This window comes from Chelmon rostratus, chromosome 18 (genome assembly GCF_017976325.1).
Source record: "Chelmon rostratus isolate fCheRos1 chromosome 18, fCheRos1.pri, whole genome shotgun sequence".
NCBI classification, from domain to species: domain Eukaryota; kingdom Metazoa; phylum Chordata; class Actinopteri; order Chaetodontiformes; family Chaetodontidae; genus Chelmon; species Chelmon rostratus.
The window spans coordinates 20,240,605-20,261,222 of record NC_055675.1 but is presented as its reverse complement, the minus strand read 5'-3'; the positions used below and the strand labels follow the sequence as shown (position 1 = coordinate 20,261,222).

At 43.6% G+C, this 20,618-nt stretch overlaps 1 protein-coding gene across 1 annotated transcript in view; it reads right to left on the bottom strand.

Annotated features, from left to right (window-relative positions):
* Nucleotides 1-10,609: 10,609 nt before the first annotated feature.
* Nucleotides 10,610-20,618, bottom strand: part of nmbr (neuromedin B receptor) — a 53,303-nt gene continuing 43,294 nt past the window's right edge. The window contains exons 4-5 of the mRNA XM_041959096.1: nucleotides 13,144-13,382; nucleotides 10,610-10,772 (exon numbers count right to left, since the gene is read on the bottom strand). Coding sequence (XP_041815030.1) covers nucleotides 10,610-10,772; nucleotides 13,144-13,382 — 402 coding nt within the window. The remainder of the gene's footprint in view (nucleotides 10,773-13,143; nucleotides 13,383-20,618) is intronic.

Sequence of the window (20,618 nt, the reverse complement as noted above, 5' to 3'; positions counted from 1 at the left end):
GCCATGACCTTCACCTTCGTGTTGTCTTGATGTTGTTTGGTGGGAAACCGTGACAACAAGCTGTGCATTAATCCGAAAGACTGACCAACCGAATGAAACCAAGAAAAAAACTATTCAACAAGGCAGTGAAGGCTCAGATTAATGTGGAAAGCTGAAAGGAATGGAGGAGCAGTGTACGGACAGGCAGAAACAGAGTAATCATCTGGCTTCAGGCTGAGCACAGTGTAGCTGGACAGCTGATTTAAGTCCCATTCTGCCTCATGAAGGCTGAGCACAGATCAATAAGGTTTCCCCCCCTGGTATGTAATGAACATCATCTTCGACCCGGTGATTCTTAAATGCCTCCTCCGAGCAACAGCGAAGCGTGGCTGACTCACGGGAAGGTCTTATCGCTCAACATCTAAAGCAGGAAATGGTTTGCCGCCCACAGATCTCACTTTGGCTCAATAGATGAAAGGCTGAGCGCTCGGATTACAGATTGCTTCATACGTCTGCACCTTTTTCCCATTAAAGTATTTCACTTACGCCTCTGTCTGCCTGTCTGACCATGAACCACTGAGAAGCAGCCACACGGAGGTTTAATCAAGGGAATCAGCTGGTGCAGTGCTTGGTGTTAATGAAAGTCTAACATGTGATCATCACTGAGTTGAGGTTGGTGACGTGACGGTTCTGGCGCTCTAAGATGATTCAGAATGGGTGAACACCTTGATTTGTTATTTTAGACTGAGTAACATTGTGGGGACGTTTCCATCCACCCTTTCAGCTCTAGAATAAAATCTGCCTCCATCAAGAAGAGCTTGGAACTGCCACATTGTGACATCATGTACGGACTCTGCTGCATTTCCTGTTTTATTTTGTAGTATTTTATTTGCATTCATGTATGTTTTACTTCCTGTCTTTGTTCTGGTTCCACCTGTATTCAATCATCCAGTCAGTCCGCCACTGTGTATAGCCCCAGAGATCCAGCTCCTGTTTATCAGACTGTCTTTTGAGTTCCAGCCTTCTTGCATCCTCCTTGTTTCTTTGTCACGTTTGTTCTCGTCCAGATGTTTTGTGTTTTTGTGCCTGCCTGGTTTTCTGTTCTGCCTTTTTTTTCTCTAGTAAGTTAAACGTTTAAACTAAAGAACTTTGGGTTTTGGAGTGATCCTTGCACCTGAGTCTCTTTGAGGTTTGGGCCACCACCAACATGGCTTTATACTTAGTAGCTTAGCAACCTGATCCTAACAGCCAATCACAACATGACACAAATCGTTGCTTCGGGCTGGGGTTCAGCTCTGGTCCGCCTCAGATTTGGTTTAATTTGCACATTGCAGAACAGAAGCGTGGACTGGAGGAACAACCAGCATATCACTGAAATATAACAGTGCAAGTATAGCCTTGGTTTCGTGTTGGGTTTGGGTCTCAAATATGGGCATTACCAGGCGGGTTCAGTCAGATGGGCTCTGAAATGTGTCGGTATGGGTCTGGTTCTGGCTTTGGACTTTGCAGAACTCGATTTCCAGTGCCTCTTCAACAGAGGAGTCGGTTTCAGACGTCTCAAACCTCTCTTCACCCACACTCTTCCTCTGTCCATTCTCTTCTATTCATCTCAGTTGAATTAATCATCCTTTGACCCATTACTGTTCATTTTCAATATTCTTTTGAATATTTGGCTCATCTAAACCAACCAGCCACTACGACCATGAACAGAAGTGGACGTGGCGAGCGAGCGTCTGCCCTCCCTGAATGCCTCTGTCACAGAAGGCTTATGTGATGACTAGAGGTCGGCCTCAGCGTCATTCAGACCTGACTACTGACAGCAGGCCAGACTTCATAATGTTTGTTTAGAAGCCCAGCTGGGTGGGATAAAAGTATAAAAGTCACTTTACCTTCCTGAGTTTTGTCAATTGTCATGTGGCACCAAAGTAGTGAGCTATCATTGGTTAAAGTGTAAGATGTCTCTGGCTCAGACCACCATGACAGCTCATCCTGCTGAGGTGTTCTTAAGCAACAACTAAATCTCGACAAGCTCTTTACCCTGACCTTTGAAGTCTTGAACCTCTTATAATGCTTATAATTTGCTTCACTCATTGTTTTAGCCTGGCTATATTTTATCTGTGTGTTTGTGTGTGTGTGTGTGTGTGTGTGTGCGTGCATGCGTGTGTGTGAACGGCAGATGTTCCTGCTTTCCCCCAACATTAAAGTTCAGTTTGGTCTAAAACAAAAGGGGCTCTTGTGGTTTTGTAGTTAGCTCAATCTGTTTCCTGTTTTATTTTGAAGGTTTCTCTCCTCATGTGTCATGTTTTGTTTTACTTCCTGTCTTCGTGTGTTTTCCCACCTGTTTTCTGTATCACCCGTGTTAATTATCATCTAGACTTTAGTGCATGTGTTTTCCCTCTTTCAGTTGTCAGGTCGTTTGCTTTTGTTGCTTGTCGGATGACTTCCTTGTACTCGTGTGGTTTGTCTTGGTTTATTTATTTTATATTTAGCCTTCTTTCGCATATCAGCTTTAAATAATTAAAGCTTGCATTTGTTTTTTTCAACCTGCCGTCTTTAAGTCCTGCATTTGGGTCCAAACCCTCGTCTCCCTGCACCCACGCAAACACAACTGTGACAGAGACGCCTCATTAAAACACAAACTGCGCGAACCCAATTAGCGGTGCTGCATTTCTTCTAATGAGTCATTTTCTCACCTGTAGCTGAAGGACTGATGGTGAGCGTAGCTGTTCCAGCTGGTAGGCCTCTTATATACATCACACGTCAAACTGTGTGAGATCAGTCTCCGTCTCAATCCGTGTCAGACTCATAAGAGCAGGTCTGAAGAAGGATGGACTCGCCTTTCCAGCGTTCAGGGAGATAAAACCGGCTCCCATAAAGGCAGCCTAGCGTCCGAGCAATCACCCCCATAAGAGAGAAATTTACACCTGATGATTTTACGTCCATTGCCACCTCATTATTCACTGTTATCACATGAAGGTGCAATCAGCTAAAAGCTCAAGATGAAACCACAGCATGCCAATTCACACTATGTTATAGAAGCCGTGTGTTTAATTAGTGAGCTTCAGAGGTGCTGCTAGGTGGATGTTGTTACCTTTGAAGTGATCCACTGTTTCCAGCATTTACCTTGAGCCAATCAGCTGCTGGCTGCAGCTTCATGTATACAGTGCAGAGACGAAAGTCACGATGAAACGCTGGGTCATTTCCCAAAATGTCAAAGTATTTGTCAAAGACCGCGGCAGTGCAGGACAAAGTGTGAATGTGTCTTCATCTCATAGTTTTATGAGCAACATTTCCTCCTCTGTTCAGTCTCAGTGTCTCCAGCAGCTGTTTACACCAGAAAACCGCAGATAAACGGAGCCCTGATTCACACTATCTGCTCGAGCTGGTGAAGAAAGTGCAGCATTCAGCGGCTGAAGAGCCAGAGATTTAACTCAGGGGGCGGTGGAGACCAAACCAGAGCTAAAAGGAGAGTGAAAATTGGATGTACTTTCAATGGGATGCTCCAATGGGACGATCATGTTGTCCTGTTTGCTGACATGCCGTCAAATTTATATTGATAATAAACTTTATTTATGTAGCACTTTTGTTGATGATGTTTGAAACTGGAAACATTATCAGAGTGTGCCAGGTCTCCCCTCGCTCTCTGCGCCGTCCGTCCTCTATTCGTCGACCGATCAATAATGTAGATTAGTGCTGTGTAAATGTAATGCTGCAGCATGTTTTTTCTCTATGATGCATGAGTTCAGTAAGCAATTAGCGATGTAAGCTAGGAGCACATTACACCTGTACGTTTGCACCGCTGAGTTTTTTAAAATGCAGTTATGTGCTGATGTATCGGGCCTTGCACTCATTCTTGATTATATCTGAGCACAGTTAAATTGTTCCTGCACGCCTCTCCCATGCACACAAACAAAGCTGGAAACCAGTGATTGTATTTTATTCAGAGCACGTGACGATACGCATCAATGTGGAGGAAACACGTTCAGAAAAATAACATCTGTTTGCATGTCAAAGCATCAAAAATACACAAATGTTACAGCTCAGTAAAAGCACAAACAGGGGAGGACATGAGTCAAGCAGCATGAAGAGACCGAAACCCACATGTGGTAACACTTTTACACACAAGACATGATTCAACACGTGGAGTCTCATTCACTTCATCACATGGCTTTCCTCTAACTGAAAGCCACCACTTTCTTTTCTTTTCTTTTGCTTTTTTTAATGTAAACTGTGACAGTAAACTGAACTCAAGCAGCATCAGAAAGTTTTCCAAGCACTTTTTTTTTCCTCATTCAAGTTTCGTCATCGTCTCAGAGAATTCCCCCCAACGTGTCCAGGACCTCCATGTGACTAAAAACACAAAATTCAAACATTCTCACAGGTCACATTTCTTTCTTGGGGGAGAGAAGATGCTTTGATCCCTGCTAATTAAAGGCTTTTAATGTGTTAATTAAAACGTTGGTGCCCTTGGCCCCGGGCCCAGAACTGAGAACTCCTCCCCTGTACTAACAGACCATAAATTTTTACCACCGTCCACTGATGACTAATGCGTCTCCGTCCCCATGTTTGGCTCTGATTGGATGAGTAGTTAACAGGGCTGACAGTCATTTTCCTTAATCTTGTTTTTCCAGGGAATATTGGCTCCTGTTTCACGCCACAAAGGGCTTCTCGTTTATTAGACTGCTCGGCCTCTGGAGCTGCGATGGGCCTAATTAAACCAATCAGTGATGAGACCATTTAAAATCCCAAATGACACAATATACTCTGATTCATCCCCTCTCATTTCAAAAGGTGAAAGCTGTAGTCAGATCATGTCACACTCTCAAACACGGTGTTCAGTTTGAGCTGCAAGCTATATTATGGTGTTGCAGTTTAGTGAGCTCCTGTGCTGTTCCTCCTCTGCCTACTTTATGTCCTACCTTTTCCCAGAATGCACCTCACCAGAGAATATGCACATTCAGCTATGCGTTAAAGGATGCCATATTCTATATTTTTCTTAATGTCAAAATATCCCATTTGCAGAACCAACAGTGTGTTCGTCCATCTATCAAAACACTTCCTGCTCGTTGCTTTGAGCCCAGTTTGTAAAAACATCTTGTTCCATTTCTACAAAAGGTTCATTCATTTCCTGAAAGTAGCTTTTATCAAACAAATCAGGAGGATATTGTGCATTTTTAGGGGACTACTTTCAACAGCGGATTAATCCATATTTTATGCTCTTGTGAGTATGTAGCGCAGCAGGACTGTATGTATGTTGGGTTGAGTCAAAATAACCTACAGTGTGTGTGTTCATGGTAATGCAGGAACATGTCAGCCAGAGCGACAGCGAGGCTCGCTGGTGTGTTTTTGGACAGTCATGGAGCTCTGTGGCTCAGAGGAAGAAGATCTGTCAGCCTGTGATCAACACACACTGCTTGTTAGTCGATACATCCACTGTTGGTTTTGATCTTTTCATGGGATTTATTCGAAATGAGAATAATACACTTTATGCTTTGAACATGCCGGAGGAAACACATTGGAGTTCTTACCCATTACCTAAAACACAAAATCACCTTGTAGCTGCATTAATGAGCCTATTATTTTGTTGGATTTCTCCCTGAATCGTTGTTGATTTTTATTTTTCTCCCTCGTTGATGTCACATCTCCCCTCTGCGGCTGGAACCTGGCCTCGTTTCCCCAATATTCCCGGAGCTAAATATAATATGTGTTTGCAGCCAAAACCAAAATGTAGCAGGGACATGATATAAAACTAATTTGTGTTCCGGCCAGCGCTGACCTGAAATGCTACGTCTGAACACAGAAGTGGGATAACTGCCAGCAGGAACAGCTGTATGCATTAAAACACATTATTAGAGAGTGGATGGGAGAGCGAGGGGGGCGCACTGGGGGGGGGGGGGGGGGGGGTAGGAGGAGAAGCTGTGGGGATAGATAAAGAGGACGCGGAGGAGCGCTTAAAGAGTGACAGCACAGAAATAGAGAGGAGAAGGGGAACATAAGAGAGGGAGAGCAAGCAAAGAAGCAACGATTTCAGATTTCAACACTGAGCCTTCTCATTATTTTTGTCATGGCCGCAGTTTGATAGATTGGTGTGATTGGATGCACAGAAGGCAACGATTATCGGAGAGTGAATTATCACATCCAGCATAATAAGTACTAAGCTAATTTTATGCACAGATTATCAAATTAGATAGCAGTTATTGCCTGTCCCATTTTAATAAGAAGCATCCGCAGTAGTCCGCCAAAATACGTCACCGTCTCAGGAAGCTCAGGACAGACTGTGACGGCTGCTCTTATGCTGTTACACATCAATGAGCTGGCGTCTCAGGAAACCTGGGGTGGGGGTGAGTTCTAGAAAAAAACATTTCCCCTCCCCCTGTACTCGTCCTCTAGTTTACAGATAAATAGTCCACACCTACAACACCAATCACGCACCAGAATATGTGGTGCAAAATTGATTGAATCAATGATTCAATCGATCAAAATCCAGCATAAAAATCACTCACATTGTCAGCTAAGACTAAAAATGCTTCAAACGACGCAGTGGCTCGATTACGATTAGAGACGCACCAAAACAGTGTCGTCAAACGTTCCACCAGATGTTTCTTAAGAAATCCAACGTCAGATAATTAAGATACCAATATGCACTTATACCTGTTTTAAATTGATCTTAAGGGAGGGGCTTGCATGCAGGAAGTGGTCACTGCAGCTGCTGCTACCGGCTTCCAGAGGCCCCTGAAAGGTCACGCTGGGACCCTCGCAGGAGTCCGATCCACAGAGAGGCTGAGCTGTATTCTATTCTGTGATTTACTGTGTGTGGACTGCAGCTGGTTGTGGCCACAGTGCGAGTCGGCGTGCCCTCAGCAGCACATCCGTACGACTGGAGGAGCTGCTGAGGCTGATTGATGCAGACTGTCGCTGTGACTGTGGCTGTGACCATGTGCTTTGGTTGTTGTGAACGCTCTTACGCGTAACAATAGCTGCAAGCAGGTGTTGCGGTTGTGCTGGCTGAGCGTTGAAGCCACCGTGGCAACACATCTGTCGCATCTGACAGAAGCACTGCAGGTTTAAATCCCGTGTGGCTCAACGCTTTCTTGGCTTATGTAAACAGGAGCAGTAAATATAAGTAATAACCATGTCCAGAGACACAGATTTCCTAAACTGTCAGGTTATTATAACTGGACTGGACCAACACATGAGCTGTCCCTTTGGATCAGGGGAAGGTCAAAACATTGCAGGGGAATGAAGAAGCACTTCTGAATACAAGTTCCCATCAAGACCATTTCGGGGCTCCACGTCTACATCCAATATAACACGATTAATAAAGAAAGCTTAGCTAACTTACACCATGGATGTTGTTTATTTGTCGTGACCAGCTGATCAAACTGTGAAGCTGACAGTTTTTTAAACTGATCTGCTCGTGAAGAGCTGTAAAATTCAGGGAACTCATGTCGCTAAACTAGCTCTTGTATCTCCAAGGTGCTTAAGGCTCGTATCGTTATTCCCCCTCTGGGTGCTGCGGTTACACGGTGAGCAAACTGGGGCAAGTTGACAAAGGTTCAACCACCATCATTATGGGAACACTGGAAAATATCCATGCACGCTCATGAGAGTTTAAGCTGTTCTTTCTCCTTGCCTCTGTCGCCTTTACAGATATTAGAAGCTGTAAAGACAAGGTGCAGTGTGCAGCTTCTGGTGAAGGACTGAGTCTCCCCAGCAGCTCCCTGTAGGGCGGTGCTGGAACCATCAGAGTGATCAGGAGGTCGCTAACGGGTTAGATCCCTGCGGTAAATCATGTCAAAGTATCTGAACCCCATGTCTCACTTTTAATGAATAACGCCTGCAAAAGAAACTTTCTTTGTTATTCAGCTCCCCACCAGCTGATGTCATTTTAGCTGTCGAGCCACCCACAGCTCCACTGTCCTTTCTTAAGTGTATATTGACAGCCATTAACCGGTGCATTCACATGCCTTGACACCCACCCACCTTCTCTAATTTCAGCGTCACTGACACCTGATTGTCTGTTTGAAAAGCTAAGAGCCCAAAGTGACAACCGGTAATCAGGCTGCCTAAAAGGTGGACTGTCTCAACCTTCAGTGCCGCTTAATAGCTGAGTCTGGGACTCGACGTGCGTGTGCGCGCTCACGTAGCAACATTTATTACGTGTGTTCATGAGATTCGAGCAGAGTTTTCAAACACTGACGGGTGAAGCATGCCTGGCACTGAAAAACACATCAAACATTTTAAAGACGAAAAAAAACAACATCAAAGTGTGATCAAAAGTACGTCACATGATCATCTTTTTCTGTACGTGGCTGACTTCAATATACAGCACGTCGACCTGCGTACACACACTTCAACGCCTGTCGCTTCAGGCCAAAGCAGCAACACAAAGCACCGACACTACGGGTCTGTTAGTCTGTGCGTCCACCGGGAGCCTCTCTTTATGGCTTCAGACTCTTTAGTGACTTATTTTCAAAGGTGACACACAAGTGATTTTGCTTTGTTAGAAACCGAATGTAGGAGTTCCAGAGAAACAGAACATAAACAGAGTCAATGACTGCAGAATTCCTTAATATCTATAAATAAGTGTATTTTAGCAAAATGCCTCCCTATTTTATGTAGTGTTCAACCAGGTAACCCTTTATTTAAAATCTCTGTAATGTCTTAATAATTTACTAGAACTGGTATGTAATTTAGTAATAAAGGCTAATGTTAGCAGAGACAGTGTTCAATTAGTACACATCCAGTTAATTAATTCCAAATCATTGCTTGTGTAGAGTCTTGTAGTTCACAGCAGGTCAAAATGGCATGCACACATGTCATATCTGTCTGTCAAACATATCTGGAGAATTAAGTCTCTAATAAGACCTGAATATTGAATGAATGTTTACTTGGTAAGGAAACGGCCGCTTAATTAGAACCAAATTACAATAAAAAAATATTTAAGGACATTCGCAGTAATGTGTTAACTTAATCTGCTGTTGGTTTTGTTGGTTCTTGATACAAACGTCAACACTTCATCCATTTGTTTCACATTAAAAACCCTCCAGTGGCTTGAATCTGAGAGGAAAAAACGTTTTTTCCTGTTAGAAATATAAACTCAGAGAAGCAGAGTGGTGAGTGTGACGTGACTCTGTTGCACAGATGTAAAAGATGCTGTGCAACATGTTGAATGTACCACGTGAGCCACTTTAATAGAGGTACCAGTCTCTCACACAGCAGCCGCATATTACTGCGGATTCGGCGCTGATCTAAACTCATGACTCATGTGAACACGACCCCGAGATGCTTCAACCTCATCCACCCGGGGCAGCATCTTATTCCAGCTCACAGGGAGCAAACCCCAGTTTTCTGGCAGGGTAACATGGCTTAGACTCAGAAGTGATGACTCTCATCCTCACCGCTTCACACTCGGCTGCACCCGTTCCAGTTCCAGCGGGTGCTGGAGTGTCGCAGGTCGATGAGGCCACCAGAACTATATTTTCCGCAGATACAATCCCGAGGCCACCGCACTGGACTCAGTCCGCGAAAATCACAAACAGAGTACGCGGCATGGCACAGCCCTGATGGAGTCCATTACCCGCTGAGAATGTGCTTGACCTCCTGCTGAGAATGTGGATATTTGCTGTGTTAGTTTCTTCATGGACCAGAGGGCTGGCGGCAGTAGCCTCGGCACCCTGCGAGTCCTCAAACCACAAGTAGACTGGACTCACGCATGCTTTTAACTACACTGGAGTTAAAAGTCTGTTTAGCAGAACAGTTGATGTGACGTCAAGAGCGACAGAAAGTGAAGCTACACTAGCACTGAATCAGTTTAGTTAAAAAAAGCTGCACCTGGTGGACACAGAGAGTAACAGAAAGCACAAACCAAACATTTACCAAAGAGCTTTTCCTCCGCATCGGGAGATATTTTGGTTTACGAGGCAGGTAGTTTTTAGCTGCTGCGAATTTGGTCCATTAATCTCCGAAATAGCTGTAGCTGGAGTTCAGAGAGAGACATCCCATAGCCACAGAGTTCAATCCTCTAACAGATCCAAGCATTCTCCGAAGCGTCCTTGGATAAGAGGTCAGTCTCTGGGGACTATGCTCTGTATCTCATCCTCCGGATCAAGAGGCAGCAGACGAAAAGAGACAAAATTCCCCTCCTCTGCGGATCAATACAGTGTCACCAAATAGATGAAAATGGCTTGTAAGATCAATCGATGATGAGCATTCCGGCAGCACAAAGACACAAGCTTTCAAAGCAGACATGCTAAAGTGTTAACCATGCTTTCAGCGACAGTGTCTGTCCTCGCAGCCTTGGACATGTGGTTCGTTAAATCCTTCTTTGAAAGTTTAACCTTTAGCAAACATGTTTCAACAAACTGTGGCTGTAGAAAAGTGAAGTTGTGGGTTTCGCTGTTCCCTTCGATGTCTGACCTTGTATTTCCAAGAGGCACTTGCCAAGTTGTGAATGCAGATGATGAAATCCGATTTGACAGGTACAATCATTGAACCGGCACAAGGCCTGCAAGGTTTCCTGTGCCCGTGCACACAGTCTAAACCCTGCACAAAAATGTCTCTCCTGGTCTCGTAGCTGCAGGACCGGGATGAGGTGAAGCTGAAAATCGGGGGCCCACAGCCTCCCGCTTCACAGAGCCACTTCTTGTCTGCTGGAGTTGCCGTTGGCTGCCGGAGCGATGATGGCGGCGGTGGGCGTGGTCTTCTTGATGGAGGTGAGGCGGATGTGGGAGGTGCTATGCAGGTAGCTGGCTTGGCGCTCGGGGCGGGGACCTCGACCGCACTGCAGCTGGCTGAAGAAGAAGAGAAAGGGGTTAACTGAGTGCAGCGAAGTATCTGCAAGGCCCGACGTGACGACCTTTTACTGTCCATGTTGTACTGATTGAAACATCTGCCGCAGGTGTCCCATCTGCACAGAAAATAAGGCTGAAATGATTGGTTACGGGAAAATGTGCCAGCTTTTTTAACCTTTCACGGCAGAATGAATATGTTTTGGATTGTTGGTCGGACAAAGAAGCAATTCAAAGACATCGCCTTGGATTTTAATGGACATTTTTCACTATCTTCTGACATTTCATAGACTAAACAATTAGTCAATCAAGAACATTATCCCATAATAAAAATAACCACTAGTTGAATAAGTCCTTGGGTGCAGAAGGTGAAGGCTGAAGGTTTGCGTGCTGTATGGAAATCCTCACAACTGGATGAAACTTGCTTTTGAGCAATAAGAAATAAATCTGAAGTCAGGTGAATTATGGTGCGAGCTTCGTGCTACAGCTCGAGTATAATTGCCTCCCAAAGGCACGTTTTAGTTTTCCTACCTATTCTGTGCTGCCTCTGAGGTGTAAGGATTTGCCTGCAAATCTGAACTAAATGAAAGCACAAAGCCCGTCCCCGGGTTACTGTGGCTCACAGACGCAGTTTTTGGAAGGATTGTGCCGGAGCTGGCGTGAAGATTTCTGAAGAGAGTGTTTCCATCCTGCCGAGGTGGAGCAATGTAAAGTTGCAGGATGTTTAGTGGAAGTGGGAGCACTGAAAAGGAGCGTGATGACTTCATTTTCACTCCATTTACAGTGGCAAACAAAGTACTCGCCATCTGGTCTCTTCCTGAATCTGTTTCTGAGTGCTTGGAGTTCTACAGTGTTCAGCCTTCTGGAAAGTTTTGATTAGTCTACAATCGCAGTTTACCACAGTCTGTACACAGAATGCAAAAAATCAGCAACGCGCTGCCAATACTGAGTCTCAGCTGTTTGCAATCACTTGATCCTCATCCTCGTGGCATCAACGTATCTTATCTCTTATTATTATCAATAAGAAAATAAAGAATTGTTCAAGCATTCACTCTCTGCCTGTTCGCCATCTTTTTCTGGGAAATTCAATGGAGTAATCAAGTGAAATGTTCTTTCCTCTCCAGATGGGAAAGAGTCTGCGAAACTGCATGCTGAAATGTGCAAGCATAACATTTTGCTGCTCAGCGACAAACTTCTGTAATACTTAAAAATAAATCTACGCGTTGTAACCACTAAAATGACTTCATTATTCTGAGATATTTGGGATTAAATCCAGATCTCAATGTTTCTAACTCTTTTTATAACGGTGAAGTTCTAAAATAAACACTAAACTAACAAATACTGCATTTCACATATTTTTTTTTTAAGCTGAATATGACTTTAAGATCAGTGTTTGATCAGTCAGAGCACCGGATCGAGCTTTGCTGATTCATTCATGCATCACAGTCACGGGCTCATTCATCAGCTTTTTGGCTCCCAGCTGTGATGGCCAATCACATTCATGATGCCGTGTGTCTCTTCAGCTCCGTCCGCCTCCCCCACCTCTTTAAGTGTCGCATTTTTTAATTATTGATATCCTTCAAATCTGATCAAATAGGACAAACATGACAAATGAATTGAAGTTAATCTAATCTAACACTCCATGTGTTTCCATTGTGTTTTCATGCACTTCTAAAACAGGTTTCACTCCACGCGGTGTTTTGAAAAAGACAAATGCGCTTAATGGGAGATGGAAACACCTTCAGATATGTTCTGACGCCGCTAACATTTAAGTCACATGTCTAATCAGCTGTTTTCACCCCGAGGAGCAGCAGCACTAGAAGAAGAAGAACCTGTTTCCACAGAATAAAACACCTCCTCATCGTCATCGTCTTGCACCCTCCTCTTCTGCAGTGGTGTTATGGTTTTCTGGAGAACGGGCGCACCCTATTGCACATCTTAATGACCATCATTGGATGGAAACAAGCATTAATTTGCATTTTCTTTTGCTGATGTTGTTAAAATTTGTGATACATTTGGATGCAAACCCAGCGATTGAGAACAACTTTGTTTGTGTACATGCACAATAAGCTTCTTGTGATTCTTAAAATGGGATCAGTTCTCAAAGGCAGACGATCGCTGCTGGTCAGAGTTTGTTCGAAAAGCTGTAACCAATGATGAGTAAATGTGGATTAATCCGCCACTGAAAATAGTCCCTTAACAAATCTACTGGGGGGATCCCTGGAGTCAATGGGCTAGGAGCTACTGACAGGTTAGGGAAGGCAGAAAGTATTGAGAGGTGGACTTCCATCTTGTTGTTTTTAGTCTTTTTATGGGACATAAAGGCTAAACAGATGTATAGCAGGAAACTCTTATTTGAGACAAGGGATCAAACCTGTTGAAGTGCCTGCGGAAGCTCTCGCTGAGCAGGTAGAGGGCGAAGGGGTTGACGCAGGATGAGGAGAAGCTCAGGACTCTGGCCAGCAGGGTGATGACGAGGTGAGCCAGCGACAGATCCATCTGATGGTAGTGGAAGGAGCGGTACATGTACAGCACGTGGTTGGGGAACCAGCACAGGGCGAACAGGCCCACGAACACCAGCACGATCTTGGCCAGACGCTTCCTCGTTTCCATCTGGACGAGCAGAGATAAAAAGACCAACGGAGATATAATCAGAGATTCTGTGGCTCAGTCATTTAGCATGACGCTAACCGGAGCTCACATTCAGGAGGACATGCTGGGAGCTGCTCAGGCCACTACAACTTTAACTATCACCAATGAGAACTTTGTGTTTTTAATGTGATCCTGTTGATGTACTGCAGATGGTTGTGGTCTACCAGGATCCCCAGCGGTTCTGCTGTTTTGCCTTCTCCCTCTCTTTGTGTGTCTCCTTCAATCAGGGCATGGCGACCTACTTTCCTCCCTCCACCTGTTCACCTGCACACCTGCTGCCAATGCACTCATCATCTACACCTGTCACCTGCAGTATATAAACCTCAGCGCCTCACTGCTCTCTGTCAGATTGTTCCACGTGTCACAGTGGAACCACGTTTGGCCGACTCTCCCGCTCCAGATTTCCACCACTAATTAATCTTCTAATTAAATTTCTCTTGTTGAACTTCTACGTGGTCTCCGAGTCTGAGTCCGGCTTGTGGGTCCAGAGTAATTACCTCAAACTTAAACCTTTGACTGTGGCCTGAACAGTGTATGAAGAGACTTTAGCTGCGGTGGTTCTGTTACTGATGATTGATTTGATTAAATTTAATGCTTATATTAATATTTCTTCCAAACTACGATCAATATAAATGTCTTAAAACGCCTCCAAGTCAAGCACGACCAAGACCTTGATGTTTGTTCGGTTTTACTAGAGACTAATCACAAACTGAACCCTGTTTTTTTCTCTTTCTTAATAAGTGTGTACTCCTAAATACTGCTGGAGGATAGATGTGGGAGGAAATGTAGTTATTGGGTTAAGTTTGTGGTTCTTACAGTCAAAGAAGGTTCACGTCCTCCGCAGAAGTCGAGAGGCATCAAGGTGATGTCAATGTTTGTTGTACAAGTGCTGGACCTTGACACCAGAGTCTGGGTTCCTGTCCTGCACGTGGTGAGGTTACGGTTACAAAAACACTTTAAGTTTTAAGATTTAAGAAACCACCATCTTTCCCAAACCTGGACCAAGAGCAGAAAGCATGACGTGACATCACCTTTCTTTCATTCTCTTTTTGCAAAGTAATCATATAAGAAAGTAGATTTTAGTTGGTTTTTGAAGATCCAGACTCAACCTGTCAGACACTAAACTGCTTGTTATAGCTTCTTCAGTGCAGTTTGTCAAAGCTCAAAATAATGCAAGTAGAAAGCCCTTACACGCTAAAATACTGAGCCAGCAATGTCTTCAGGTGTTTTCACTGCAGCTTCAAAGTGCTTAAAAGCAAAAATAACTGATACAAGCAGCAAATACATACAGTTAAAAGCAGTTATTTCACACCAGCAATCACATATTTGGCAAATGTAATGATGTTTGACAAGGTAAAAGGTTTGACTCCCACCGGATCTGCATGCTAAAAGCTTCCTCCCCAGTCTGATGATGAAATAGATGGAAAAGGAGAAAGAGATGGACGGAGGTAAAGAACGGATCAGGAGTCATGTTTAAACACCAAATGCATTACATATACAGCAACATACAAGGAGTTTGACCTTGTCAGGCGGATGCTCAGAGATTGCCAGAGACATATGAAAAAGGTCAGTTATGCCACTCATGCACTTTACACAGGTCAGCCATCTCTGCGTATAAGGACTCAACACAACACACACAAATGTCAGCAGTGCCTTTCAGAGTGCTTCTCTGTGTATTGCAGACGTCAAACACATCAGACCTTCTGACCTCCTGATGTGCTCGCTCCTGACGTTAAACTGCTGGAGACATTTAAGAGTCGTGTGTTGTTGCTGTTTTCTTTGTGCATGCTTTTAAATCCATTATGTGCACAAGTGAATGCCTAAGAAACATATTACAACTTCTCTCCCACATGTATGTCAACACTTGAGGCCACATAGAGCGTTTGGTGGAGGATATTTATCTCCGCAGGTGCAGGCAGGTTCTTTTTTTCTCTTCTCTCAGCTGCATCCAGTTGATATTTCAGTGAATCGCTGAACCTGACGTCACTGCAGCGAACTGGAAGGAAGGACAATCAACCGGTGCACGCTGCACCAGCTTATTGACACCGCCCGCTTGTTCAGACCAGGTCAATGCACCATGCACAAGGAGTTCATGGTACTCTGTCGTGGTTTTTGCCCTCTTCAGAGTCACGTTGACACATTTTTTACACATGTTGGACTTCACTTCAGCCATGAGGCGTATTTGGGTCAAATGGTGTCTCTCGCTGGTAAGATTCATTCACAAATTCTAGCAGGATGCATCTCCTTTTGCAGGAACTCCTCTAATCTTTTAGCACTGCAGAACACTGTAGAGCGTTCACAGACTTCTAGTGCTATGAAAAGATACATGAATATGAACATTATATATATATGCATTGATATTGGAACCTTAGATTTGGCAAAATATAAATATAGTGTCACATTGCATTGGAAGTTGCAATATTAGCATTGAGATCAGTGCAGAAACAGCATTTCACTGGATTTTTCTCCACCTCACGATTTACATCCAATGCCAATGTTGAGTGCCAATAACGGAGGTAGTGCACCCTTTATGTATCCAGGTAATAATTAATTGCAATAACTGTGCATAGACATTGTCGGAAAACAAGAGCTTTAAAAAACGCCTGGTGCCGACAGGGTTTTTGTAGTTGTCGTTCTGACTCATTCACTCCGCACTGCTCATGTACTTAAAGTAAGAATTTGTCAAATTTGCTTTTCTACCTTCCTGCCAAGAATAAGAAAAAGATAAGATAGATACCACTCTCATGTCTGTATGCTATTGGAGTCTGCAGCCAATTATGTTAGCTTAGCATAAAGACTGGAAACAAGAGGAAACAGCTAGCCTTGCTCTGTCCAAAGGTCACAAAATCTGCCTACCAGCACCTTTAAAGCTCATTAATTAACTTACTTACACTATATTTATTTGTTCAATGTTGTAGAAAAAGGATTAGAGAGGAGCAAGTTTGTATTTTATGGTGAGGTTATATGATTATTTCTGGGCCGGGCACATAATTCCTGCTCGAGCTGCATATTTTTCCGACAGATAGAAGACTGATCGTCATGTATCACCTCGTGTATCTTTTGACATGAAAGAAGTAAGAGCCTTTTCCAAAAATTCCAATAAGTAGAGTTAATCTCTGATGAAACATACAACCAACTGTCCAAAAGAACACAGCACATATGCAGTAGCCATCACACCCAAAACGAAGCATGCTCCAGGTATTTTAAAGCAGAGGAAGGAGAAAAGGTATATTAGAAGCCATATTACTGATTATTCTTGGCGATGGTTAAAAACACTGTTTCGATCTCACAGGACTTGAATCAGACATGAGTTAATAAGTGTAGAGTAGCATCTACAGCGTCTGTGCTCACATGACATCAGACCGGATGTTGGCGAGTAGAAATGTGGCCGATCTATTGTTTGCTGTTTGGAGTTTGACCCTCCGACACCTCTGGAACGCTCACCTGATGCAACGTCAGCAAAAAGTAATTTGCACACAATGCAAAAAAGAATTTGGAGAAAAGTGCATTTTTAGGAGTTAATTTTCACAATGAACTCTTCTTTAGTTAATTAGATTCTGCAGGTGCAGGTTCCAGCTTGTGACTGACGGCAGCTCACCTTGCCTGAGTCGCCTGTTAAAGACGAGGAACAATAAATTTGAAAAAAAACAGAAGTTAACCAACAGCAAAGTCTGCTGATTACAGAGCAGGGATCATCTCTGCTCTGCAGGCTGGCTGCCGCTGATTTGTGTTTGCTCTGATTTGCTGCCAGCAGTCGGGCAGAGTTTGGCGTTTTTCCCAAGATCCTCTTAGGCACCTGCGGCTCTGGGCCGCAGCTCATCTGGAAGGGTGGATTATGTGAATTTGCGTGCATAAACGTGTGCGTACGTGCATTTCCAGAGGCGTGAATATACTTTATGCATGTGTGTATTCAGCGCACAGCACACCTGCAGCAGCTTCCACAGGTGCGAGCGCACTCGGATGTTTGCGACGGAGTTTCTCTCCAGCTCAGCGGTGATAAATGTTCTCCTGCAGAGCCACTAACCGCTGCCTTTGTCGTGGAGGAGGAAGTCTGGAAAGCCACCTGGGAGTTGTGGGCTGCCAGCTCCCATTAGAGGCACGCTTGAGACGGATCGACACCTGAGGTGAGAGAGGTGCAGCGAGGCGTCAACTTGTCATATATCTATTACGCTCCAAATGCTGAATGCCAAAACCCGGAGCCGACATTTCTTCATTTGTGCACTTGTTATGTTGTCAGGTTTGCAGATGAATGACAGTTTCCCGTCATGCATCCCAACACTATTCTGCATCTATCATGCAGTTAAAAAGTGCTCTGAATCCACTCCTTTTAACTTCCGACGGTAACAAAAGCAGCTTTATCCGATTCTTGACAGTAAAGTAAAAGTAAAAAATCAAGTATATTTAAGGTCCAGTGTTTAAAGTTGTGTTTAGTGTTTAGATCTAATGGCAGAAACTGAAAATCATATTCAGGGGTATGTTTACATTAGTGTAAAGTAAGAATTGTGTTTTTGTTTCGGTAGAATGAGCTCTTTAAATCTACGGAGGGAGCTGGTCCTCTTCCACGGAGTCCGCCACGTGCACTGCCATGTTTCTACGGTAGCCCAGAACGGACAAACAAGACTCGGGTTCCAGAGTAAAACTTTCACGTTTCTCACATTTTTAGCGGCCACCATGCGTTCTCCTACATACTTGGAAAGGAAGGGTGAGATGTCAAAGCTCCACCGCTAAATCCTACACGCTGGGCATTTAAACAGAAAAATACAACATGATCAGCTCAGCAAAACCTTCGTCGTCATGTGGCTACTGTTTGCAAAGTTTTAGGCTCCAAATCTTCAGTGAAAATCCTGTATTTGTTTGTTTGATCCATCCATCCACCTCCTCCACATGCACACTTTCTTGCTCTTTATACTGCATCACCTGACTTCCTCCTTCGCACCCATCCTAATCACTGCGGCCACTAGAGGTCACTGCCGAACAATTAATGTAAATATGGGTTGTGATAACCTACATGCACAGATGACAGACCGCCCTTTGGCTGGTGAGTACGGGGTGGAAAAAACAACAAAAACAATCGAGAGATGAAAATATCTCTGATGCATTCAGTGATTAAAGCGTAAACAGAGAAGATGAAGTGTGTTTTCACGGTAGCTTCGCAGAAATGGAGGCGTGGGTGGTGTTACTGTGCGTGAGTTGGTTACGTTGGGTCTCTTTAATATCCCAACAAACAGATGAAAATGAGCCTCCACTTCAATGTCCATTCACTGCTCAGATACAAAAGCCTCATTTGTCTCAGTATGCGTTTACCATCTGAATTACTGATTAGGTTTAAGAGGAGGTTATTTATTCGGATTACAGACAGATACAGTGAACTGAAAGCTTTTGAGATCTGTGTGGCTGCCATGCTAGCAGCTCTGTGAGGCTTATTTTGGATAAAAACTTGAGATTTCCAAATCACTGAGTGGCTCTCACTCTACTGTGGACTTGTTTGTGTCTTTAATCTTCTTTTATTCCCAGGTTTTAGCATTTTTTCCACTATAAAAGCTCAGAAGAAGCTCTTATTGTCACCTCACACCTGCCACTCCTTGGTTAAGAGTTGAGTTGCTGCTTTTAAAGTGCTGCTTGCAGCATTTAGCCACAAGATCAAAGGTCCCCACTTGATGCTGAAGAGCTGCAGCTCCGTCACACTCAGTGGCTTTAAAGCAGGGATGTCAAAGTCAAAATACACAGAGGGCCAAAGAAACAGATTTGCTACAAGCTGAGGGCCGGACTGGTTAAATTTTTTTAAAACATATTTTAATAATTGCACATAGCCTATTAAACTAAGATCTAACACAATGTATATTATTTAATGATTAAATGAACAATCCAATATTCTTTTATGGCTCTGTCAGTAATTTCGAGTGTAAACATTTTTCAACTGGCACACAGACAAAAACAAACTTCCTTCAAAGAAAAAAAGTCCTGTGCATTAAATGAATAAAGCAATATTTTCTTATGGCTCTGTCAGTAATTAAGGGAAAACATTTTCAACAGGCAAGTTGAGTTCAACTGAAAAATAAATCTAAATAAATAAAATAAATTAAAATACAAAAATCTATAGGACACAGACAAAACAATACTTTCCTTTTTGGGGAGTGGGTAACTGAAAGTTAACATCTGTTCTGGCTGCTGATGAATCATGAAGCCGATACCTGTTTCCCGCGCTGCAGTGAGTTCGCGGGCTACCGTTGCATTGTGGGGAATGTAGCATTGGTGCGTGCAAAACACCAGCGGGCGGCTGCAGCCAGTTCTAATATTAATCAAATATCATCCGGGGGGGCCGCATATAAATCATTTGCGGGCCACATCCGGGCCTTGACTTTGACATATGTGCTTTAAAGCTTCTGCAGAGACGCAACTGCTCACCTTCAGTCAAACAAATGAGACAATGTCCAACATGCTGTTTTTTGGCATGACTTTCCATCGTTATCTTTCCTGATGCTGCATTCATGTGACGTGGGAATATCCAGACTTTATAGTTCAAAGCAGCCCTGGAATCCCCCCCCCCCCCCCCCCCCCGGCCATTCATTTGATTTGATTGCATTCATTGTTCTCTTCGCAAACACTCATGTCTCTGCTGCAGAAAGAAGCTGCAAGTGTCAGACGGTGAAGAGTCTGAGCTCCCTTCAGAATCTACTTTATGTGTGTCTGTTAAACCATGCTGCAATAGTACTAATACTTGAAAAGGTAATCAGAGCCTATGGGAGTCAGTAAGTCATGTGACCCCTCGTCTAGCAACTGTCTTTCTACGACAGGAAGTTGTCGTCTGTATCTTGTTGATGAGCAAACAGATGATTAAAAAGACTAAAATGACCAAAATTAAACTAAAATACTTCTGGTTTTCTTTGACCGAAATTAGGCTAAAATGCGTAAAGTTCTGGTTGACTAAAAAAATGGATGAGGTCAATTAATTATGATAAAAACCAACCTGACAGAAGAGTAAGATTAACTCTAATAAAACAAATACTTAACCAAAAAAACATTTTACTTCAGATATTGATCCACACACACACACACACACAGTTTGTACATTTGAATGTTTAATAAACTGAAGAGGAAATGAAAAATTGAAAGACGTCATATCACTCTATTGTATGATTGTGCACACACACACACACACACACAGTCTCCTGCAGCTTATTTGTGTACGCTGTGTGC